At 34.0% G+C, this 24,632-nt stretch overlaps 1 protein-coding gene across 1 annotated transcript in view; it reads left to right on the forward strand.

The window, feature by feature from the left end:
• Positions 1-24,632, forward strand: part of LOC145305377 (uncharacterized) — a 96,496-nt gene that overhangs the window by 46,293 nt on the left and 25,571 nt on the right. Inside the window, exons 14-30 of the mRNA XM_080146994.1 lie at positions 3,435-3,523; positions 3,795-3,876; positions 4,241-4,341; positions 6,286-6,400; positions 7,026-7,120; positions 7,684-7,735; positions 10,576-10,659; positions 10,999-11,083; positions 16,853-17,009; positions 17,356-17,437; positions 17,692-17,804; positions 20,103-20,178; positions 20,447-20,538; positions 20,837-20,930; positions 21,204-21,268; positions 21,984-22,056; positions 22,640-22,801. Of these exons, the coding sequence (XP_080003120.1) occupies positions 3,435-3,523; positions 3,795-3,876; positions 4,241-4,341; positions 6,286-6,400; positions 7,026-7,120; positions 7,684-7,735; positions 10,576-10,659; positions 10,999-11,083; positions 16,853-17,009; positions 17,356-17,437; positions 17,692-17,804; positions 20,103-20,178; positions 20,447-20,538; positions 20,837-20,930; positions 21,204-21,268; positions 21,984-22,056; positions 22,640-22,801 (1,617 nt within the window). The remainder of the gene's footprint in view (positions 1-3,434; positions 3,524-3,794; positions 3,877-4,240; positions 4,342-6,285; positions 6,401-7,025; positions 7,121-7,683; positions 7,736-10,575; positions 10,660-10,998; positions 11,084-16,852; positions 17,010-17,355; positions 17,438-17,691; positions 17,805-20,102; positions 20,179-20,446; positions 20,539-20,836; positions 20,931-21,203; positions 21,269-21,983; positions 22,057-22,639; positions 22,802-24,632) is intronic.

A 24,632-nucleotide genomic window follows, 5' to 3' on the forward strand; every position in this document is an offset into this window, starting at 1 on the left:
TTGGATTAAGGAATACCAAAGTACTAATGTAATTTTTCATACTTGCAAATAAAAATCTATGTTTGTAGTACGCCTATATTTCTAAAACTGTTACAAGAAAGAAAAAATAGTCCAGAATTTTCACAGAATAAAGGTTGAGATTTCAGGATCAACTTTTCAAGCAAACATTGACTATGAAGAAGCAATAGCAAAAAATATTTTTTTTTGCTGTCCAGATGATTTTGCTAGGGGGGTGTTTAAAGCGCACCCAAACTTTTAAACCTAAATCGAGGGAGTGTTTTGCAGACAACAAAATGGGTGTATTAGTACTGTTGGTGGTTGTATGTTTCCATTTATGTTAATAAATGTAAAAAAATGCTTGAATTATACATTCTGTTACCGTTAAAATCTTCAGCTACTTTTTATTCGAGCAGAACTCTATTTATCCGTGTGTGCAAAATCTAAATGCACAAAGGCCCACAGCTCAGACTGACTGAACCAAACCTGAGGTTGTCTGGCCTTTGGTGTACATTCACTTCTGCACATGAAGGAATAACATAAGCAAATTATTTTAAGAGCATATTATTAAAAAATATCCAACACTGTTTTAGTTGCTATCCTATTATATAAAGTTGTAAGTTTTTATTTATCTGCAGCTTAAGATTTCGATAAGGGGGGGGGTTAATGCAACCATCTCGTAATCAATGAGTAAATGGCACTTAGAATTCGAATTTCCATCTGAAATTTTGCATAAGTAATCCTTGGAAGGTCTATTTTCCCTAAATCGAACAAAAAGTTCGAATTGAAAGTGCTATTTACTCATTGATTACAGGGAGTAAGGGAGGGGACAATGGATCGAATATTCAATCTTTAGGAGTCTCAGACTTTGGGGACTGGCTTAAAGGGAATGTGCAAGAATTTAGCAGTTTCTGACTGAGTTTGGGGACTTGCGCAAGAAATGCCGTTACACGCTATGTTAGTTTTGAATATATATAGTTTTGCAGACAGAGAGTAGTTCAAATATAAATACACGGCCCCCCTCCCATACTATATTTCACTCCCTTCATCCCCACCTCCTTTTTAAAAGTAGACGAGAAAGGGAAATGGAGAAGGCAGGTGGGGGAAATAAACAGGATAAAAAGGGGCAGAAAGGCGTGCGGGTCATATACTTGCCCATCCAGCTACACGCCTGCCTGCCCCTTTTTTCCGTGTTCACATCACTTGCCCCCAAATCTCTTTTCTCTTTCCCTGTCATCTAAAGAGATCCAGGGAGATATTTCTAGTAATTATTTACAGAATGGTTATGTCAGTCTGTAATACTGGTAATCTTATTTTCAAATGATTGCTTTTTTTCTTGGAACTTTTTTCTTAGTTTATGGTTTTCTAGATTTAATCAACAATCACTTTACAATTTCCACCATATTTTCGGGATTATTCTGGTTTTCATGGCCTTTCTTCAAAAACTCTTAAATTGAATTAATTGCCCATTGTCCCCTCCCTTACTCCCTGCATTGATTACGAGATGGTTGCATTAAATCCCCCTCCCCCCTTACTGAACAGATTGAGTTCTCCATTTTATGGAAGCTTTTTACAGGTCTCTTGATCGTTTTAGGCTATTTGATTTTTATAATAAACATGGTTTTAGGCCAATTTTCTTCTTTCCTTTGTCATAGGAATAAAGAGCTCCTAGATGCTAGGAAAGCAGCTGATAGTGTTCTCATAAAGCATTGCATCTTATTTATTTTCTATTGTGTCTTATCCTTATACTAAAGTAACAGGATGTCTGTTTGTGTGTCTGTATGTTTGTGTGTTTGTTTCTACCGAAGTCGCTAACCGCTGAATCGATCGGGTTTTCCTTGAAAGGGTAGATTCTCATAGGTCCCGTAAAGGTTTATAACTATTTTGGGGGAGGGTACCACCACCCTCCCAAGAGAAATCACGAGAAATAAAATTTTCTCGATTTAACAAAGAGAGTTTAACGAAACATAAACGTCAAACGCAACATAGACATATTTAAATATAAAATAAAACATTTGAAGTGCCACTATAGGCCTCTAGGAGCGTGGCCGCTAGTTGGTAATATAACATCATGAGTATGTGACAGTATGCGGAAGTGAATGCACACCCTGGGCTCTAGGGCACAAGGATATATATTAAGATGAAATTTTTTGGCAGATTTTTCATCCATGGTTTCAACTTTCTATATCTATTACTGATTTTATTTATATCTAATAGAACAAGGATCACAATGACTTTGTTAAAAATTATTTTTTAATAACTCTAAGTATAAGAGAATTGATTGAAATATTAAGTAAATAATTTTCTCGTATACATACGAATCCGGTGGATAGGAACCGGTTCTCATTCATACGAAAAAACTATGGTTAGCATCGTATTATATCCAGCTTTCTATGAATATAAAAATGTACAATCATAAGATTAAAACCAGTTTTTTAGCTCGTGCCTTCGGCACCTCGGGGTTAAAAAAAAACTGGTTTTAATTTTATAATTTTACATTCTATATCCGCAGGAAGCTATTTATAATACGATGCGAGAAATAACTATTCTATTCTATAATATATCTTGCTTTTACAGAAATCACAATATAAAAAATCATTTTTTTAAAGAAAAATTGTCTATTTTTTTGGAGGCTAGTGGTTGGATAAACAGACTCACATTTTTCATTTAAATCTTTATTAGAATTCTTTTCTTGTCATTTTCACCTGCTACATTAAAGTTTTGTTTAAAGAATACTAATGATACCTAGCTGAAAAACACATGTATGATTAAAATTGCTCATTGTAGTTTTTTTTGTATTACGCGTGACAATTATAGTAATAATGATTCACCAATAAAACTGGCATAACATGTCAGAAAATCAAGGGTTGGTTGTCTGTATTGTAATGTATGTATAGTACATATGATTCATTTAGCAAAAGGGGGGGGGGGGCGAAAGTGACACTTTTTGAAACCAAAACTAAAAGTCAAAGGAACTCAACTAAAAAAAAGAGTTACAGGTCTGACATTTTGCATGGCAGTTGCTTTAAAGGGGTACAATATGGAACTGTGAAGAAAAGGCGGCGCAACCGCCGAAAACCGCCGAGAAAAGGCAAAAAAAAATTCGGCGGGAAACGGCGGTTTTCGGCGGTTGCGCCGCCGTTTCTTCACAGTTCCATATTGTACCCCTATAAAGCAACTGCCATGCAAAATCTCAGACCTGTAACTCTTTTTTTAGTTGAGTTTCTTTGTTAAATTTTAGTTTTGGTTTCAAAAAGTGTCACTTTCGCCCCCCCCCCCCCCCCCTTTGTTGGTCTAAATACTACAGAATTTTAAGAAATGTACCATTTTGCGCATTTTTCTTCTTTTATATTGCGTACGACACGAAACATTAAACACTTCAGATTATCATATTTTTATAAGTACATGGTAGAAAATAATGATTTTGTTTTGTTTAGATGATGTGTGAAGAGCGAGTGCCCGGGGAGTTGTTACACTCCAATTCCGACTCAATTATTCGGAGGCTTGAAACCAGAGATTTTGCTAGGCATGGTTTTACAATTAAATAATAAACATAAACAAGTTACATCTGTTGGGTTTAGAGTCTAAAGTTTTGTATATTACTTAATCCCCCCATCCCTCTCATTTTTTTTTAATTTAAGGGGAAAAACTATTTCTAGCCCAAATACGTGACTCTAACTCTGCAGTGCCCTTTCTCTAAAAAAAGTTATAAGAAATACTTTTTTGTCCAGACGAAATTTAAAGGAAACCGTTAGAAATGTTAAATTATAACTTTGTAAACCTGTGATTGGCTGTAGGGAGTACAGAACTGGTACTGGTGGCGGAGACACGTGTATTGATATTGAGAACACTGATGATACTGACAGTAATAAAACTGAGGTAACACAATCACGCAACCTTCCTGAGCAAAAATCTAAAAATGCTTGGCAAAAAAAGGATGTTAAAGGGGGGGGGGTGGAATTTGGATAGGTAATGCCTTTATGTAGGGGATGTTAATACTTAGGTCATATATGGGTAAATAGTCTAAGCTTAAAATATAACTAGGTAGCTGGGTGGATGGTTAATAGAAAAATTAACATTATAATAGAAGAAATAAATTTCTTATGAATAAAAAGATAATAATTATGCTATGAGATTGTCATCAGTAGATCGTTAATAAGAGGTAATAAATGCTGTCATTTTGTTTGGTAGATAGTCGGTAATTTGTTGATGGGTTGATAGTTGATAAAATGTTAATATTAAGGTTGAGGAAATTGAGATGGTTGATATGGAGAACAGAGTTGAATACACAGAGTATGATGAAACAAATCCTTTGCTTCAAGCAAGACATCGCATGGAAAGCAGGTAAAGAAAAAGGTCGAATCGAACCATCTACCCCAAGGACTAAAACTACTCAAAGGCATAGAAAATTTTTTAAAAATTAATCTTCTCACCAATTAGTAAAAACTTGACTCAAGAATCTATTTAGGAAGAATAGATTTATTCTAATTTCTTTAACTTTTAAAATCATACTTACAAGTCATTATTCTGTAGGTGGCAAATTGTTTTATTTGATGAATCTTTGACTTAACAAAGGCGTTTGATAATTGCTTTATCTTCAAAATCAAAGAGTTAAAAACTTACTCTTGTGGAACGAGTTAATCTTTAGTTAGGACTGTATTATAGCTTATTGTTTTGTTTCGTGAAAGTTTCTTGTTGGAAATATTTTTTAACCTTTTCCTAAACTGCAAAAATCTAGGTAATTATAGTTAAAATATTTTCAGAATCGATAAAAAAAGTTTCATAATAAATAATGCACCAGTGTACTTTTTAATAGCATTCGACGTTTATTTTAGCATTTAATTCCTAAGATAAAGACAGGATCAAGTTGGAAATACGAAGGAAATATATTTCCCACATTTAAAAGACCACATTTGAACCACTAAACGGTTTGTAGCCCGTGAGTAAGGGGATATTAGACTGTAAATTACACTGATAGTCAAACTTTTAGTTTTAAAGCAATTTGTCATCCATTATCTTATCCCTTAAGCTCCATGGCTTGCAAAACATATTACAGCGAGCACAAATAAACTAATATGACCAAGACCCAATAATTGTCAAAAATGCCTTACCATTTCTAAAGATTATAAACTTAACAATAAAAAAATTATCTTTCATCGTATTCTCGACTTTGACCTAAAAATGTGAATAATAAATCTTCTTTAGTATCAATGACAGTAATAGAAATTCTTCGATTTTAATCAATATTAAAACTTGTTATGTTTTTGTGGTTAAAACAAAATTTATGATGAGGACAGGACGTATAGTTTAATATTGACAATGTATACACCTTTAAACTTCATTCCTATATTTTTGATAAAATTATGCTCAAATGACACTAGGTGTATGTATGGTTGGATTTTGGGTGTACACTGGGAATGGTCTATACAGATGTTCGAGAGTTTGTGTGGGACAAAGCGGGAGATATTACAATACTGAGAATATTTTATTTTGTTTAAGTATCTTCTTCCTTCATTGAATTTTAGGATGTACTATTGAATTTGACATTTACCAGCTTAGCTAGCATCTTAGCATTTAATTTGCCATATCGATTTATAAAAATCTGGGAAAGGGACAAACTTTACAGTGAAAAATTTTTTTTTGTGTTATGCTTTGTTCACTGAGTTGGAGATTTCAAAATAGAATTAAAGGAGCCGTTTAATTTTGATGCGGCTCCGGTTCCGCGGAGCCGTATCTGGAAAAACGGCTCCGGCTCCAACCTTGAAATTGATATATCAATTTTTGTTCATTATTGAATTTGATAAAAAAAAAATAAATAATATAAAATATTTAGCTTTTATTTGATTAAAGCTATATCAAAGTAGAAGGATGTGTGTCTATTTGTTAAGTAACAATAGTTTTTCAGTTTATTATATGGAAATAGATCGTTGCCAAATTATAATATTACTTTTAAAAAATCATTTTTAGCTAATCTGGAGCCGGATCCGTTTTTAACGAAAAATACGGCCCCGGCTCCACCAAAAATGTTGCTGCTCCCGGCTCTGGCTCCGAAACACTGCTTTTGACTATTAATCTGATTTGATATTAGTTTTTTTCTCGCATCGTATTTTTGACAGTAATATAATATACCGCAGATAGTGAAATAAAAAGTAATATGATTAATTCCATTTTTGTAAGCGCCCCTAGAGGCTGAAACTTAGTTTTTGGGGAAGGTGTATTTATCTATCATTTTTGTTAGATGATTGTTTAGTCAGTTATTTTTATCTAACTAAAAATGAATATTTTCAGGGGTCGAACCAACGTGGGTGGTGTGACGAGTCACGTGGCAGATGAGGGTATTGAGATGCAGTCTGACTGGTCCAGTGTCCGCTCCATCACAGATAGTGACAGGGGCGATAGAGAGGTAGGTCACGTAACCCTGCGGGGACTACTCCTTAGCTCTTACAACCTACCTAACTCCAATCTATAGGACAGGATCTTTTGATACCAGCGAAGCTCAATACTAATTTACTTACGTACCATATTAGTAAAGAGGGGCAAATATAGAGGTTGACTAATCACCCTGCTGGGATATTCCAGGATATTTAAACAAGGATAATAATTTCTAATACCAGCGAAGCTATTTATTATCTATTTAACTAGGTAGTTGATAAGAATTCATGTTGTCCTAATAATTATCCTACCAAGTCAGGGATTGGAAAATGAATGAGGAATTACCAAAATGGATTTATTATTTCTTAGATCTTTCACCAGATTATCATATACTCTAATAAAGTAAAACTTGTAGCTGCCTAAAATAGCGATCCCTCCCATCCACTCCCCATTCACTGGATGAACAAACTGACTAATAAATGATGTCCATGTTAGCAACATAAATTGACGATATTATCCAAGTAATTCTACATCCATTTTTACCAGTTCCTCCATTGCTTCAATTTGAAATATTGCCTTAGCTTTTAATTATTGGAGGGAAGAAAGGATTGTAGATTATTTTTATTGTTAGAATTAACCTTCAATGTTTTGTTTAGGATGAAAAATTGGATGAGAATGGAAACCCTACCAGTCACAATAACAGTATGTTTCCTATCATGGAACCAAACATCAGACCTTTCTCAATTTACAGGTACTGATTCATCACAACAGGGATCTTAGGGGATAAGACAATGGACGATAATTTAATCTAACCTGAGTACTAGTATATTCTACCCAGAGAGAGGGGGGACGATGGGCTGTTTATTACACTAGTCCCAAAAGTTTTAAAATAACTTTTTTTTTATTGGATTTGGCGACTTTTACTAAATTTTCATTGGTTAGTTTATTAAGTTTAGTGTTCAAACGTTTCAACCACTAATTTTAATCTACAGAAGGGGTAATTTTGTATCATAATTGAGAATATACTCAATTTATCTGCCATTGTTCTATCCCTTTATTAGATCCCTGTAATTTACCCCTAGGTATAATGTAGATGTTATGCATTGGTTAGGGAACCTCCCTCCCCCCAACATATTCACAATTTATTTTAAAAATAATTGTTGGGGGTGGCTTCAGTGCTCGATATGCACTTTGATGGAAATCACTGCAAGATCTGTTCATAATAAGAACTTGTGGTTTATCTTTCTTTTTTCTATTTGTTTGTAATCCATGTTGTTTTCAAATAATAATAATCTTAAAATCTTATTTTTTCAGACATACTCCAGTATTTCAACGTCAGAAACTTACAGTCCCATCTCTACCACAGGTATTATCAATCAATCACTTATTTCCAAAATGTAAAAAGTACAAATGATTTTTTTCGCCTTGAAAAATAAGAGGTATTTTTACCCTTAAACACGGCTGTTTTATAAAATTAAATGGATCAGTAATATTTGACAAAAATCACTTAACATAAAATATTTTTTATAAAGTATAATTTGACATAAATGTACACTTGACATACAAATACATTTGACATCTAGGTATACCTACTTAACATAAACATTTCAAATAAAGGTATACTTGACTTAAAATTACACTTGACATAAAGGAGCATTTAGCATAAAGTTACACTTACATACCTACCTATATTTTTTATGAAAAAAATCTTTCAAATATATTTTTTCATAAAAAATGTTCCAATTAGAAGATTTAAAATCTTTTAAATTCATTGAAAAAAATGTTCCAAAATAATGATTCCTAAAGATTCATTCTTGTTTCAACCATGGCGGAATTAATAATAATCAGGGTTAACAAAACCCAGGTAAACAAACAGTTTTTTTCTCTTTGGGGAGAAGGGGGAGTGGAGTAAATTAGAACACTACCATCATAGGCGTCCAAGGGGGGTGGTAATGGGGCGATTACCCCCCCCATTCAAAATTTACCCCTACCCTGGGGGTGCCGTAGGCACCCCCAACCATTTAGGAGGGTATTTACCCCCCCCCAAACATTTTTGGAGGGGGGTAAATACCCCCCCCCCCCAAAATAAAAAATCTCTAATAAAAAAATTTTTGCGCGCTTCGCGCGCATTTTTGATACTATATATTAATAAAATTTAAATTACCCCCCCTCAAAAATTTTACCACTGGGGTAAATTTGGGGGGGGGGGCCATTTTACCCCCCCCCAAACACGAATTACCCCCCCCCCTGAAAAATTTTTACCCCCCCCAAAATAAAAAGCTTGGACGCCCCTGACTACCATCCCAATTCTTAAAGGGATAGTTCTACGAAGTGTATTTAAAGAGTTAAGGTACTTAGAGTAGTGAACTTTTATATGTCTTAGTAGAATATATTAGGCATTGGATAGATATGATTATATGTTAAAGAATTTTTAACATTGACCAGACCAAACTTTTTTTATTTGACAATATCTAAAAAAGTTAAAGTGATTTGCCACATAAATTACATGAGAATGGTCTATTTTTTTCCAAATATGTATAGCCAAAACACCAATATCTGAGAATCTTTTTCCACATATTTCACAAGAGTTATAAAAAAATTGAACAGGGGTTCCCCTTGGGACAAGTTACTAAAAAAACATAAAAAATAACGTCCGGTTCATTATAGAACAGGTTTTCAATAGATTCTTTTGAAAAAATAAAGAAAACCGTCCGGTTTACTTACAATATACACATTATCTCACGCGGAAATACCAACTATACATACAACATATATATATATATAAAACCATTCTCATGTAAGGGGGGGGGGGTTTAATGCAACCATCTCGTAATCAATGATTAAATGGCACTTAGAATTCGAATTTTGTTCTGAAATTTTGCATGAATAATCCTTGGTAGGTCTAAATTCCCTAATTCGAACAAAAAGTTGGAAAAGTAACGGCTAACTGCTGGCGGCTCAGCCGTTTTTCCATTTTTTGGGTCTCTTAAAAGCAAATTAGTCACGAAACCTCTCTCAACATAATACTCTTTTTGCTCAAGAACCTTATAAAACGGTTCTAGCCGGTTGCTGTTGGTACTAGAAACTTTGAAAATGGCTATTGCTATCATTTTACATGAATTAAACCAAAATATGTTTTAAAAAGTTGATTCCTACGTAATTAATGATGAATTTGCCCTGAAAATAGGCAAAATGCGGCTAAACGGCTGAGCCGCCAGCCGTTGCTTTTCCAACTTTTTGTTCGATTTAGGGAAAATAGACCTACCAAGGATTACCCATGAAAAATTTCAGATCGAAATTCGAATTCTAAGTTCCATTTAATCACTGATTACGAGATGGTTGCATTAAAAAAAAAACCTATATGTTGCAAATCACTAACTTTTTTAGATATTGTCAAATAAAAACAGTTCGGTCAGGTCAATGTTAAAATTCTTTATCACAATCATATCTATCTAATGCCTAATATATTTTACTAAGACATATAAAAAGATCACTACTCTAAGTACTATACCTACTAAATATTTTATTGGTCATTCTTTGTTGTTATGTGTATTTTGTTGTATAAATAGTTCTAAGAACTAGTAAATGCTATCTAAAGTTGTATTTATGACAAAAAAGTTTTTGCCATATATAACATGCAACGAAGTTCAAAAACTCATTTTTTAAGGAAAATCCCTGGTCAAATCTTTTAATTTTAATCAATAACTTTATATTATGCACTACTACGTTATTTAAAATAGAAAAAACTTACAGTTCACTATTTCTTTTTAAATGCACTTCGTGAAACTATCCCTTTAAAACCGGAATGGGTAAAAGCCATTTAATGGAAAGATATGAAATCTTTACTAAATTAAAGATCTATAGGTTCAATTTTAGTGAAACAACTATAAATATTACTGGAAAGTTTATTAAGACATTTTAAAAGTTAAATGATACAAGTTTTAAAGTGATTTTAAAACAAATGTTTTATTTAAAATGGATTTATGTGATGTGAATTCATGTCAAATATCATTGATCCAATGAAATTAATCGTATTTTTGAGGAAAAAAAATTGTCAATATAAAAAAAGAAGAAAGAAAGATATATTTTTTTGTCCGTGGACAACTTTGTATTGGTACTAGGTAAACGAAAAATTTTCTTTTTAATTTACTGTACGCGTCAATTACAATTGCAGAAAAAAAAATTATTTATTTAATTAATATTCAGACCCAACAAGTGGAACCGACAATGAATCACACCACCACACCCTCAGATAAAGCTACCAAAGCCAAAAAATTACGAAGAAAAAAGGTATTTTGATTTATTTATTAGTAGCTAAGAAATCTAAAGGCTAACACAGAAAATCTAATCGAAACGTTCAGTTAATGCAATGTTTAAACAAAGCTTAATTTTAAATCACCATATATTGGAGCGTATCTAAATTAAAAAAATAAAAACACCATGATTAAAGAGTAGCTGCGCCATTAAAAATAACAGTGGATATGAACTAGATCGATTTTCGCAATTACAATTACATAGTTCGTTCACAGATTTTTAGAGATAATCGTTACCAGGAACATTTTACCTGGAATTGCACTAGATACAATCTTTTGTTATGAAATGTCGCCATCCTTGTTGTTTTGTTTCTAGGAGGAGGATAAGAATGTGAAGAAATCTGAGGAAATTGAAGGTTTCCGCGGAAACGAAGATATGGACTCTATACTTCAATTTTTAGGTATACTTTCAAACTTTCCACATAGTATGTTTTATTTGGGGCTACTGACTGTTTGATATTTACAGACTGGCCAGAGTGTACGTTTTGTACGTTTTGTACGTTACGCATCGAATCTGTGTACGTTCTGGACGTTATTTTGATATGTGTACGTAACGTATTTTGAAATTTGTATTTTTGTACGTTTTACGTTTTTTTTTTAAAATAAGAATCAAATATTAGCAGAAAAGTAATTTGTATGTTTTGTACGAAAATTTTAACAAAAACTATAGGTGTATTATAAAAAACTAGCGGCTTCGCCCCTAGCCTCTAGGGGCGAAGCCCCAAGAGATGGTAAAAAAGTGTAAGGTGAAATTTGTAAAAAAAAATATTCCACAAAGGAAATCCTCCACAAAGGATTTCTCCTACAAAGGACCAAGAATATTTCTTACAAAAAAAAAAAAAAAAAAAAATAGGGGTGATTTTGTTTTGTTTTTGGGGGGGTTAGGTGTCCCATCCCCCAAGAAAATAGCTTAAAACCACCACAGGACCAATAGGTATATACCCTAAAGAGTAGAATCCAATCGGTTCAGTGGTTACCGAGATCTTAAGGGACAGACAGACAGACAGACGGACAGACGGACAGACGGACAGACATCAAGCTACTTTGTATTATAGATAAATTCAATAATATCTTAAATTTTCATAGAACAAAAATATGTAGGTAAAATATGTAATATATGTATGTTTTTAGAACTTATAGTTTAAATTTATGGATTTGAAATATGTGTTTTATAGATATAGTTTAAAGAATTGAACAGAAAATGATATGCAGTTGACTAATTTCAAGTCTAAATGCACTTTGTGCAACTAACCTGTAATAGATTTTACTAGGGATGGGAATCCGTCGAATTTTTGGGCCGGATTCGGATTCCGGATTCTGAAGGAATCCGTTAAAAAAAGTGACGGATTCTTGCGGATTCCGGATTCTTATTTTTGGCGGATTCCGGATTCGGATTCCGGATTCTAGCAGTATTTTAAAAGGCCGTCCGTCACAGAGGGATAGCTTTTTTCGTTAATTTATCACTACGTTACTTGGTTGAAGCCTTGATTTGTTTAAAGTGTTGACTTCCAACATAACTAAAACATTTACATCACATTAGTAATTATTAAAATTTGTTATGTAGAATTTTTTTTTTTGATCTTTGCCTTCAAACAGAGGGAGTTGTAAGAAAAAAGACGGTAATTTTAGCCTACCAATTTAGAATCCGGAATCCGCTATAAAAAACGGATTCCGGATTCGGATTCCAAAATTGGCCGAAAATTGGGCGGATTCCGGATTCGGATTCCGGATCCGGATTCCCATCACTAGATTTTACAATAATTTTTTTCAAATTCTTTATATATCTACTTAGGTAAATTTTCCGAGATATTATATGGTGTTCAGTTTAGGATTAAGAAGTCTTATTTTTTGGTATCTTCAGTTTTTAAAGAATAAGAATCAAATATAAGTATAAAAGTATTTGTATTTGTATAAAAAGTATTACGAAAATAGTATATTATCTATAATACAAAGTAGAATGATGTCTGTCTGTTTGTTTGTCCGTCTGTCTTTTTGAAGCTTAAGATCTCAGTAACCACTGAACCTATTAGGTTCTACTCTTCAGGGAATATTTTTAAGCTATTTTCTTGGGGGGTGGGACACTTAAAGCTTTTTACTTACTACTAGGATTAGCGGCTTCGCCCCTATCCTCTAGAGGATTTGTTCCCTCCTTCATAGGATCGTTTGTTCATAATTAGTAAAAAAACGAAAAAAAGATATTGTGATGATTTTTTTTCATTTAGGCCCCACCCAGCTTATTTGCATTAGTTTACAAAAATAAATTAAGGGGTGGTTGTTTTCTTGGGGGGTTGGGTTTTCCACACTCATATTCCCTGAAGAGTAAAACCGAATCTGTTCAGCTATTACCAAGATCTTAAGCTTCAGACAGACAGACATTGTTTTACTTTGTATTAAAGACTAGTATTTTCTGAGATCTTTAGCATTAGACAAAATAACCCTATATCCTATTACTAGCGGCTGCGCCCCTAGCATCTAGGGGCTATATATTCGAAGGAATATGAAATGTCAGAAAAATAGCCTAAAACCATACCCAGACTTATTTCTAAAAACGAATAGCCTAAAACCATCTCAGGGTATGTAAGAAGCTTTACTGTAAAGGAGAACCATATCGGTTCAGCGGTTAGCTAGATCTTTCGTTACAGACAAAAAAGCATAAAACACTTTATATATTAGGATATGTATAATCCTCTAAATCCTTTTTTTTTCTGTAGCGAAGAATCTCGTTAACTGCTGAACCGACATGATCTGGGAGAGGTTGTAGGCTATTTTCTCTGTCCTTCCATATCCCTTCGAGAACCTGTATTCAAAATGGTAGAAAAATAGCCTAAAACCATCTCGGTAAATGAGTGAAGTTTCCCTGAAATTGAAATCAATCGGTTCAGAAGTAATGAAAATCTTAAGCATCAAACAAAAAACTTACTACTTTATATAATAGGATATACTTAGTACGTAATAACAGGATGTATGTCTGTCTAATTGTTTGTTTGTACCGAAGGCTCTCTCTCAACCGATATGGTTCTCCTTTACAGGGTAGCTTCTTATAGGTTCTGGGAGAGGGTACAACCACCCTCCCAAGAGAAATCACTCTTAGAAAAAAATAACCACCCTTCCCCTATTTTTTCTTTCTTTTTAAAATTGAAAACAGAAATGGGGGTGGTCTAATTCACCCCCCCCCCCTTCTCACTAGAAAAATTATTAGCGAAGCTACTCTATAAATACTTTCTCAGTCCGTTATGCCATCGGAGAAACGTGATTTTCTTGGCTCTTGTTTTTTGATTAAATAAGTTCACATCCTACATATTTTCATTGAGATTTACCTTTTGGTTGGGGTACCAGATCTATTCCTAGATTTTCAAGTTTTTGTGATTTTCTCGACTCCTATTCAAGATAGACGGCTAAAATTTTCAGGAAATAGATAAATTCACATTCTACATATTTTCAAAAAGTTTCTTTAAGGTTTGTCTATTTGTTGCAGTGCTAGATCGATTCCTAGATGTATAGGTTTTTATGATTTTCTCTACTCATTTTCTTGATGGATGGTTGTAATTTTCAGGGATTGTATAAGTTTTTATTCTCAATACTTCCACTTTGTTTCATTGAGATTTGATTATTGGTTGGGGGGCTGAATTTATTCCTAGATTTTCACGTTATTATATATTTTTAAAAAGGTTTTGTGATTTATTTGAATAAGTTAAATGTTTTTTTTTATGACACTACTCTATGCCTAGTTTATTTATTTTCCCAGATTTCCATCCATAACTTTTGAGCTTAGCTACTTAAGGATGTTGTCATCCTTGTGTTTTACTTTTTATTTTTAAATAAACAAGGATGACAACATCCATAAGTAGCGAAGCACAAAAAATTGTGGATGGGAATACGTAGAAGTAGATTTAAAGTGTATTTATTAAAATCAAGAATAGATTTATTGGAGAAAATAAACACAAAACCTTGTTTTATTTTGTATGATGAAGACGGTTAAAGTAAATTACATACTAGATGCACATAACAATGGGGGAAAAAAAATTGAAACTGTTAATGCAAAAAAGTTTTAAAATTGGACCAAAAATACCAAAGATATGGGGAAATATGTCAAACATATAAAAATAGCCAAAAACCTGCTAAAAGGCAGTTTGGCCGCCATTGTTTCTTTTCTTAAAACACCAGAAATTTAATGTTAATATCTTTAAATGAAAATTTTTTGAAAATTGGACTATAAACACCAAAGATGTGGGTAAATATGTGATAAATACAAAAATAGCCAAAAACCTGCAAAAAGGCAGTCTGACAGTCATTGTTGTTTTCTTCAAATGACAGGAAATTTAATTTTGATATCTTTAACTGAAAAAATTTCGAAAATCGGACCATAAACACCAAAGATATGGGGAAAAATGTGAAAAATAGCCAAAAAACCTGCAAAAAGGCAGTCTGACCGTCATTGTTGTTTTCTTCAATTGACGGGAAATTTAATTTTGATATCTTTAACTGAAAAAATTTTGAAAATCGGACCATAAACACCAAAGATATGGGGAAAATTTGGAAAATATAAAAAATAGCCTAAAACCTGCTAAAAAGCAGTCCGACCGCAATTGATGTTTTATAGTTAATTGTGCTCCTTAATGATGGGAATGTTGTCAAAAAATTTCAGCTCTCTATCTTTTATAGGAGCCCCCAATTCATTAATTACGGACGGACAGACGGACGGACATTGTGAATTATAGAGTAGCTTCGCTACTAAAAATATAAAATTGGGTGTTTGAATTCAACTCCCCCTTAATCAAGTTTCTCTAGAGGCCTCTAAGGGCGTAGTCGCTGGTCCTTATAATAGGATATACTTTGTACATAACTAGCGGCTTCGCCCCTAGCCTCTAGGGGCTTTGCCCCAAGAGGTGATCAAAAAAGTGTAAGGTGAAATTCGTAAAAAAAAAAAAATAAGGACCAAGGAAATCTTTTACAAAGGAAATCTTCCACAAAGGAAATCTTCTACAAAAGAAATCTTCTACAAAGGACTAAGGATATCTCCTACAAAAAAAAAGGACCAAGGATATCTCCTAAAAAAAAAATGGGGGGTTGATTTTTTTTGTTTTTTGGGGGGGTGGCCCCCAAAAAAAGCTTAAAACCACCACAGGACCAATAGGTATATACCCTGAAGAGTAGAATCCAATCGGTTCAGTGGTTACCGAGATCTTAAGGGACAGACATCGTTCTACTTTGTATTATAGATAACAGGATGTCTGTTTATTTGTACCAAAGGATCTCGCTAACCGCTGAACCGATATGGTTCTCCTTAACAGGATAGCTTCTCATAGGTTCTTGGAAGTTTTATAACTATTTTGGGGAAGAGTATCACCATCCACCCTTCCAAGAGAAATCGACTTTAGAAAAAAATTACCTCCTCCCCCCAAAAAAGAACTTTAATTGCTCACTGATTTTTTATAGTTAAATTTTTCCAGATGTCTATATAAAACTTTAGCTTCGCTACTTATGTATGTTTTTATCCATGTTTTTACTTTTTCTTTTTAAATCTAAAATAAAAAAATTGGGTTATTGAATTCAACCCTCCCCTTCTCAAGTGCCCCTAGATGTCTTTAGGAGCGTAGGCGCTAGTTCTCTTTAATAAAGTAATAGGATATCTTGTGTCTGTTAGTCCGCTATGGTCCGTTATGGTGTTTCTCCGCTAGTAGACTTAAATGTTTTGATAATAGGTAACTAGGAAAATATAAACATCATTTTTATTAGGAATGTACGTTTTGTACGTTTTTTTACTTTTTTTATGTACGTAACGTATTTTTTTGTGTACGTTTTGTACGTTTTTTATTTTCAAAATTGGCTGGCCAGTCTGTATTTAGTTTATCTTATCCGTTTTTCATTCGGATTTAAGACCAATAAAATTTAATTTTGCTCGTTCTGATTTTGCACGAGGAGGGAAAGGATTATTGGAATGTAAATTACAATGTTACACAAAGTTTTATGATATTTTATCTTATTGGTTTTTATTACAAAACAAATATAGTATTCTGGCTGATTTGTTCCAAGGTTATAGTTTCAAAAAATTTTAATCAATACTTTAATCTACAGAAGTGGTAATTTTGTTTTTTGTCATTGGGTGGTAAGATAGCTGATTTTTTTATGTTCTCACAAGTTTTCATGAAAATTAATCTTGTCTCTTTCAGGCGAGGACTCAGAAAATACAAACAGAAAGAACAGAAAATCCACGGACAAAGAGAGCAAGGCGGACAAGAACAAAAAGAATGCAAAGAAGGATGACAACGGGGACACTAAGAGAAAGAAAAAGGAGAAATCTGCAGACAAGGAGTCTTTAACAGCAAAGTAAGTAAAACTGTCGTTAATAATAAAAAAAAAGATAATTGTGTTAATGAGTAATACATTAAAATTAATGACACCTTTACGTAAAAATATTATGTATCCTATTATTTTGTAACAGTTCTTGGTATCCCTCATAGGTCATTCATAGAATATTAGTCACTTAAACTGTGTCACAGGTTCTAGCACATCCGAGAATTGGAATCTTTTTTAATTAACGAAAATTTACAGTTTCGTTGTAGTTAAAGTTGTCGCAAAAATTGTATATTTACAAAACGAAATAGTAAGAAAACAATTTTTCTAATTTATATCAATGGAAACTGGATAAACTGACTTCGTGATTTTTTTTCAGGAAAAGTTTGAGTAAGTTGAATTCCGTTGAAAGATGTGAAACAGTGTCAGAATCAGAGTCCACGACCATGGAGAAAAATAAGGTATGCGATGCACTGGTACCCAAAGTTTTATAGCCACGTTAACTTTTAACCAAATATTTCTAGAGAAAAGGGGTAATTATAATTATCGTATTATCAATAGCATTTATTACATAACACACTTTGTCTTAAAAAGCTGTTTTTAGTGCTTCCTTTTAATATAAATGCCAGAAATGTTTTGTGAAGATTCCATGGACCACTTGTTTCTCTATGGATTACTAAAACTGTCAGAACTAATCTGTATTTTTTATTTTCAGTTGGAGACGAAGGATTCATTAGATCTCGAGTCAGGTGTAAGCGTAAGAACTGAGGAGAGTACAGATTTCAGTGCGGTGCAGAGTTGTACTACGGCGGGATCAACTGCTAGCAGGTAAATGGATTAACAAACTGACTGACAGGCGGACGGATGGATAGTTTTACAGGTGGACGGACAAACAGACAAACGTAGAGATTTTAGTGCTGTACAGTACAACGCCGGGATCAATTGTTAGCAGCTAGATTGATTTTATGGACTGACTGACAGACGGACGGGTGGATAGATTTACAGACGGACGGACAAACAAACAGACGTTCATGACATTTTTGAGTTTCTACAACAGGCTCAACTGCGAGGGGTAAATGGATTAACACACTGACAGAGGACGGACGTTAGGACGGAATTATAGATGAATAGATAGACGGTCAAACAGACAGAAGTGCAACTGCAGAGTTGTACTTATGGTAGTTCAACTGCGAGGGGTATTTGGAGTAACAGACGGACAGAAGCGTAGATAGACCGACGGACAGACGAACTGATAGATGGACAGAGGGACACATAGACAGATAGATGCACAGAATTCAGCGCATTGCATAAGTTGAAAAAAGGGAAACATCTAATTCAACAGCTAACAGTTAAAAGCTGCGTTGCGGAGCCGTTTGATTTTTGTGCGGCTGTTCCGTCTGTGATGACGGCGGCTCCAGCTCCGGATTTGGCTCCGGCTCCGACCTAAAATCAAGAAAAACTCTACATAATTTTTCCCCACGTCTATTTTTTACCTTTGAGGGTTTTAAAAGTTAAATTTTTGATAAAAATGGACTTGAAATCTTAAAAAGGGCATTTGCACATGACAAAACAGAGTTACCAAATTATAATTTATACAAAAAATCTCTCTATTTATCTAGTCCAGAGCTGTTTTTTAACGCAAAATTACGGCTCCGGCTCCAGCAAAATATGACGGCTCTCGGCTCTGCTACACTGGCTAAAAGTACAAATGATAATGGATAATAATTCTACATATATATGTTAAATATGAATGAACTTTGCCTTTTATGTAATAGAGATTTGGTAATAGTAAAAATTTACAGGAACATAAAAAAATATTCATATAAATATTTATTCTTATCTTAATTATACGTGTAACCCCCTTAAGTTCGCAAAATTTTTTAAGGCGTATAAGGAACTTCCTAGAAAAATACGAAAACAATTACAGTTCATTGTATGGGATTTTTTTACATTATGACTGCGAAAGTTATTAATGTCCACTGGATTAGAACCGTTTCGTATATTAAGACAGTTTTCTACGAATGGTAAAATAAAAATCATAAAATTAATACTAGTTTGGTTGGCAATAGCTGTCGGCCCCCCTCGGGGCTAATTAATTCTATACTTCTCGCGGAATGCTGTCTATAATACGATGTGATGAATGAAAATTTGTAGGGTCTTTGTCCCCTTGCATTGATATCATAATATTTATCTGGTTTACGTGAGGATAAATCTTAATCTTTAAATGTACAGTCATAGACTTTAAAAATTAAAATGAAAAGTAACGACAGACTTTAGGAGCTTAATGTCTAATCAAGAGGGAAATAAAGTTTGTATTAACTAAAAAGGTCCTAAATACGTAATACTTTTTTCTTTTTCAGTGTAAAGGAATCATTTGTGTAAAAGTGAGACATATTTTAAGTAATACCACCTTCTTTCATTTTTCAAGAAGGGGCAAGATTTATCATATTTGAGGGTTTGCATCAATTTATCGTCCATTGTCTTATTCCTTAAGATACCTGTAGATTTTGGGTTTTTACAACAACCCCTTTCTTTGAATTTTGGTAAAGATTAATTTGTTGTATTAGTCTTTTCTTTAAATGAATAAAAATCTTTCCGATTAGTTAATATTTCATGTATAAAATAATTTATTAATACATGACTGTCTTTTTAATGAATATTATATTAAAGAAATAGTTTTAATTTGTCTTTCATATTATTAATAACTACAATAATATTAATGAATAAAAAATTATTATGTTAGAAATCTTTTTAAGGTGAAATTATTATGTTATTAGATAAAGCTGGGGTGGGGTTGTCGTTTTTTCACCACCCTTTTCCAAATTTCACATGAAATTAAATAACACTGATTAAAAATTGCTTGAGAAAATGTACGAGGAATTTGACATGTTTTCTTTTTTAAATAACCACTAAAAGATAACTATTAAAGACAGATTTTTGAATTTTTATTTAGACAAATTACACAGTTTTGACTATCTGTTGCACAATAGTTTTTTTATATAATATTCATTATTCATAGCTGTATTAATATTTGGGCTCGGCAGCCAAACTGCACTTAAAATCTATGGGTGCCGAGCTACATTACTTAACATATATTTTGATTTTAATGGTTATAATCTTTATTAGTGGGCGAGGAAGCAGTGGTCGCGGCACTTGTCACACACACGAACTCACTGGAAACAATTCTGCTTCTTCCAATAAGGTACCATGAACTTATTACTCGTCTAGGGAGGGAAGAAGCATTGGACTGTTAATTATGCTAAAACCCAAAGTTTTATAAATATTTTTCTCTTTCATGGTCTAAAAACTTTGGGTACTCAAATTAAATCTTTATGGTCGGCTCAATATTTATACTTTACTGATGGGGTAGTTATGTTTATATTTTTTATTAATTGTGGATGTAAATCAACTTATCAGCCAATGACTTATCCTTTAAGATTTCTGAAAATCACTAATAATCATTTTTTCAGGCCTTGTCAGTGGCGAGTTCGCCGCCCCCCGACCTGTACTCTACCACACGACCGAGTATAGCGGAATCACCACCCCCGGATTTATATGCTAGGTTCACACACATTCAAATGATTAGTAAGACAAGGACGACAACATAGATTAAGCCAAGCTTTACTTGTAATATAATAAACGAACGAAAAACTATCCTCTGTCTTCCCCTAACCACCCTATATTATTTCAAAATAAGGGGGCATTTTGTGCTCGACTATACTCTTTGAGAGAAACCGCCAGTTATCTAAAATACAGTGTGACTGATGTGACTGACTAACATGGACATTTAAAGGCCTGATTATATTATTGTAGCTGTGCGACAAAAAAATCAGATCTTGAATTTGTGTGTGCATGACCAGGCGAAGTATGGACATGGATCTGATGCCAGGTGAACTTCTGGAGGAGGATGGACACGCAGGATCTGACCTGGATACTAGCAGGGAATTTACAAAGGTAATTTAAACTTCAAAGATTATGGAAAGGGAGATTTTTAAACAAAAAAAGTTTTAATAGAAATCACTAAACCTTATAATTCGTTGGCATAAAATCTTTGTTGTTGTTTGTAGCCAACCTCTCTCCTATCTCCATAAAATCTTTGTCAAATACCAAGAAGAAGTAGTTTAGTTAAGAATAATTATGATTTATAGGGAAAAAAACATCCAGCTGTATTTCTGCCGGTCGTTAAAATGGCAGCGACCCTAAAACTAAAGAATCATTTTATTTTAGGTAACAAAGAAGAAGGGAAAGAAAAAGGAAAGATCAAATCGCCTTGGATCTGGATCAGTTTTCAGGTAAGCCTTTTTAGAGGTCCTTGTAAATAAGCCTATTATTTGACGTATTGATGTATTTCTTGAATTCTAAGTTTTTAAACTTCTCAAATTTTCTTCATTTGTCTTCGTTTTTAATTTAGCAAATTTTTAAGAATATTTTAGCACTTTTTAAAAATCTTAACCTAAAAGTCAAAAGAATTCACCCAAAAGGAAATAACAATGGAATTTGACAATATTACATATGTTTTTAAGTAGTGCAATAATTGTATTGTTGCTTGATTAGAGCTCTATCCTAAGATTTTATTATTAACTAGCGGCTTCGCCCCTAGCCTCTAGGGGCTTTGCCCCAAGAGGTTTGATCTAACCAATTTTTCGTAATTTAGATTTTTAAAAATATATCTGAAAAAAAATTTCTTTGGGGGGGTAGAAATTTTTTTTTTTATGGGAGAGGGGTAGTCGACCCCACTATTTTAATTTTAGGTTTAAAAAGAAAGAAAAAAATTTTTTTTTGGGGGGGGGGTATTTTTAATTTTTTGAGGGGATTGGGGGTGTCCCACCCTCCAAGAAAATAGTTATAAACCTTCCCGGGACCTTTGAGAAGCTACCCTGTTAAGGAGAACCTGATCGGTTTAGTGGTTAGCGAGATCCTTCGCTACAAACAAACAAACAGACATACAGACAAACAAACAGAGAGACATCGTTCTACTTTGTATTATAGATATGAATATTGTTTTAGGGAAGAGAACAGAGTACGGGGAGAAGAGGTACCTGCCAGACGAACAAACAACCATAATACACAACAACAAAAGGTAACGCATGACTACCCCATAACTTGGGTTTAGATGGCAAAAAAGCCTTTAAGAGTACAGGTATTATATATTATACTAGCGGCTACGCCCCTATAGGCCTCTAGAGGTACTTGAGGAGGGGGGAGTTGAATTCGATAACCCAATTTTTTTTAGATCGGGGGGAGGGGAGATTTATTTGGGGGGGGGGGATGGGTTGATCAACCCTCCACTATTTTTTATTTTAGTTTAAAAAAAAAATTGGGTGGGGCTAATTTTTTCTACGTGCGATTTCTCCTAGGAGGGTGGTGGTGGTAACCTCCCCCAAAATAGTTATAAACCTTCCCAGGACCTATCAGAAGCTACCCTTTAAAGGAGAACCATACCAGTTCAGCGGTTAGCGAGATCTTGCGCTACAGACAAAAAAAAACCTTGTTACTTTATATGATAGGATTATATGTTTTAGAATTGATTAGGTATAAACGCTTCTAAGAGTATACTAAAAAATACGGAAACGCGTGAATAAAAAAGATCTTTGTTGCGCTTTTTAAAATTTGATACTTTTTGTATAAACGAGTGTCCGCTAACATTAATGCCATTGTTTTAGGAATCAGAGGATTGGACGTTTCGCGGGTACAATCGAATTCGAGGGAGCGGCGAAGCTATCACCGCCACCAAGTCGACTTGCTCGGTGCCGCCCAGCGATGCCAGTGATACGGACGACCATGATTCTGTTCACTCGCTGCCTGTAGGCTCCACCAGAGCTAAGGTAGATTTATAAGACAAACAGACGGACAAATTGGCTGATGGACCAACTGACGGGCCTATAAGGATCAACAGAAGTGAAGCTTTAAAATCAGAATTTAATGAACATTATTTTAATAGATGAGAGAAAACATAACCCAACTGATCCAGAAATCATGATGCAAAATTTGAAATCGTTAAAACAAGGGGGGGGGGAAGTTCTGACACATTTGCGTAAACGGTGATTATTGGCTTTATTTTTGGACTGAGAGGATAGGTTATTAGGGATAAAATCATTCTTATATGATGAATTTCCCCCAGATTTAAGATTTTTTCGATAGGCCTCCAGGTTCCGGAGCTCCAGGCCTCCAGGTGGTCTCTGTACAGGTAAAAATTAAAAATAATTTTTTTTTTTTGAAGAGTTAGAGGTTAACTTATAAAACAAAATATGCTTCTTTTTGATTGTTATTCACATATTTGAAGAAAAAACATACATATTTTGTCTCATAAGCTGACTTCTAACTCTTAAAAAAAAAAAAATTCCATTTTTACCTGTACAGAGACCACCTGGAGGCCTGGAGCTCCGGAACCTGGAGGCCTATCCAAAAAATCTTAAATCTGGGGGAAATTCATCATATAAGAATGATTTTATCCCTAATAACCTATCCTCTCAGTCCAAAGATAAAGCCAATAATCACCGTTTACGCAAATGTGTCAAAACTTCCCCCCCCCCCCTTATAACAGGACTACATTAACGACAAAAACTATGCATTATGTTCGGATGGACGTAAAGACCCTAATTATATATATAGACAGCTTCGCTTTTAAGAAGACATTTCTCAGTAAATAAAACAATTTTTACCGGTATTTCTTCTAGTAAAAGATGATCATGATTAAGACAAAACTTATATAAACTAAAAATGTGATTTAAGGGGGGGGGGGCGTAATGACATAAGCTCTTAAACCGTGAGCAAAATGGTCTAAATATTGAGCTAGACCCTTCAAACTTGGTATATAAGCCTAGTCCTATAGGTATTACATCTAAATGGCAAAAAAATCCAAAATTTTTTATTTTTAGGTTAGGTTAGGTAAGAAAAACCCTGCGGAAATGGGGTTTTTAGGCTTTTTTTGGTCTATTTTGATGTGGAAACTTGCCTTAAATTGTTTTTTCTTAGGGTTTTAACTTAAATACACTGTATCTATTCATATGGACATTATTTAAGATGATTCAGCAAGTCGGGGACCGACCCCAGGGGGCTAGGTGGGTGGCCCGCAGGGGTTAAGTTCATTTTTCCCAATATATTTGTTGTGATACATCAATTTATAGGTTTTTTAGGTCAAGGAACTCAAATTCAGAGCTAAAATAAGCATTAGACTAATCTGAAGCTAGCCCCAGCGGGCTAGGTTGGTGGCCCGCAGGGGTTAAGTGCATTTTTTCTAATATATATCTTGTTATATATCAAACTATAGGTTTTTTAGGTCAAGAAACTCAAATTCTGAGCGAAAATTAGCATTAGACTGACTTGAAGCTAACCCCCCCGGGCTAGGTTGGTTTTCTGCAGGGCTTAAGAGCATTTACCTAACCTAACCTAGAAACTTACTTATATTTTCACAGGTTTTTTTCTTGAATAAACTGTGTCTATTAATGAGGACTTTATTTAAGATTATCCAGCAAGTCGGGGACCGACCCCAGCGGGATAGGTGGGTGGCCCGCAGGGGTTAAGTGCATTTTTTCCAATATATATGTTGCGATACATCAAATTATAAGTTTTTTAGGTCAGTTAACTCAAATTCAGAGCTAGAATTAGCATAAGGCTAATCTGAAACTAGCCCCAGCGGGCTAGGTTGGTGACCCA

Source organism: Acartia tonsa, chromosome 14 (assembly GCF_053477335.1).
Source record: "Acartia tonsa isolate MP-2025a chromosome 14, ASM5347733v1, whole genome shotgun sequence".
NCBI classification, from domain to species: Eukaryota; Metazoa; Arthropoda; class Copepoda; order Calanoida; family Acartiidae; genus Acartia; species Acartia tonsa.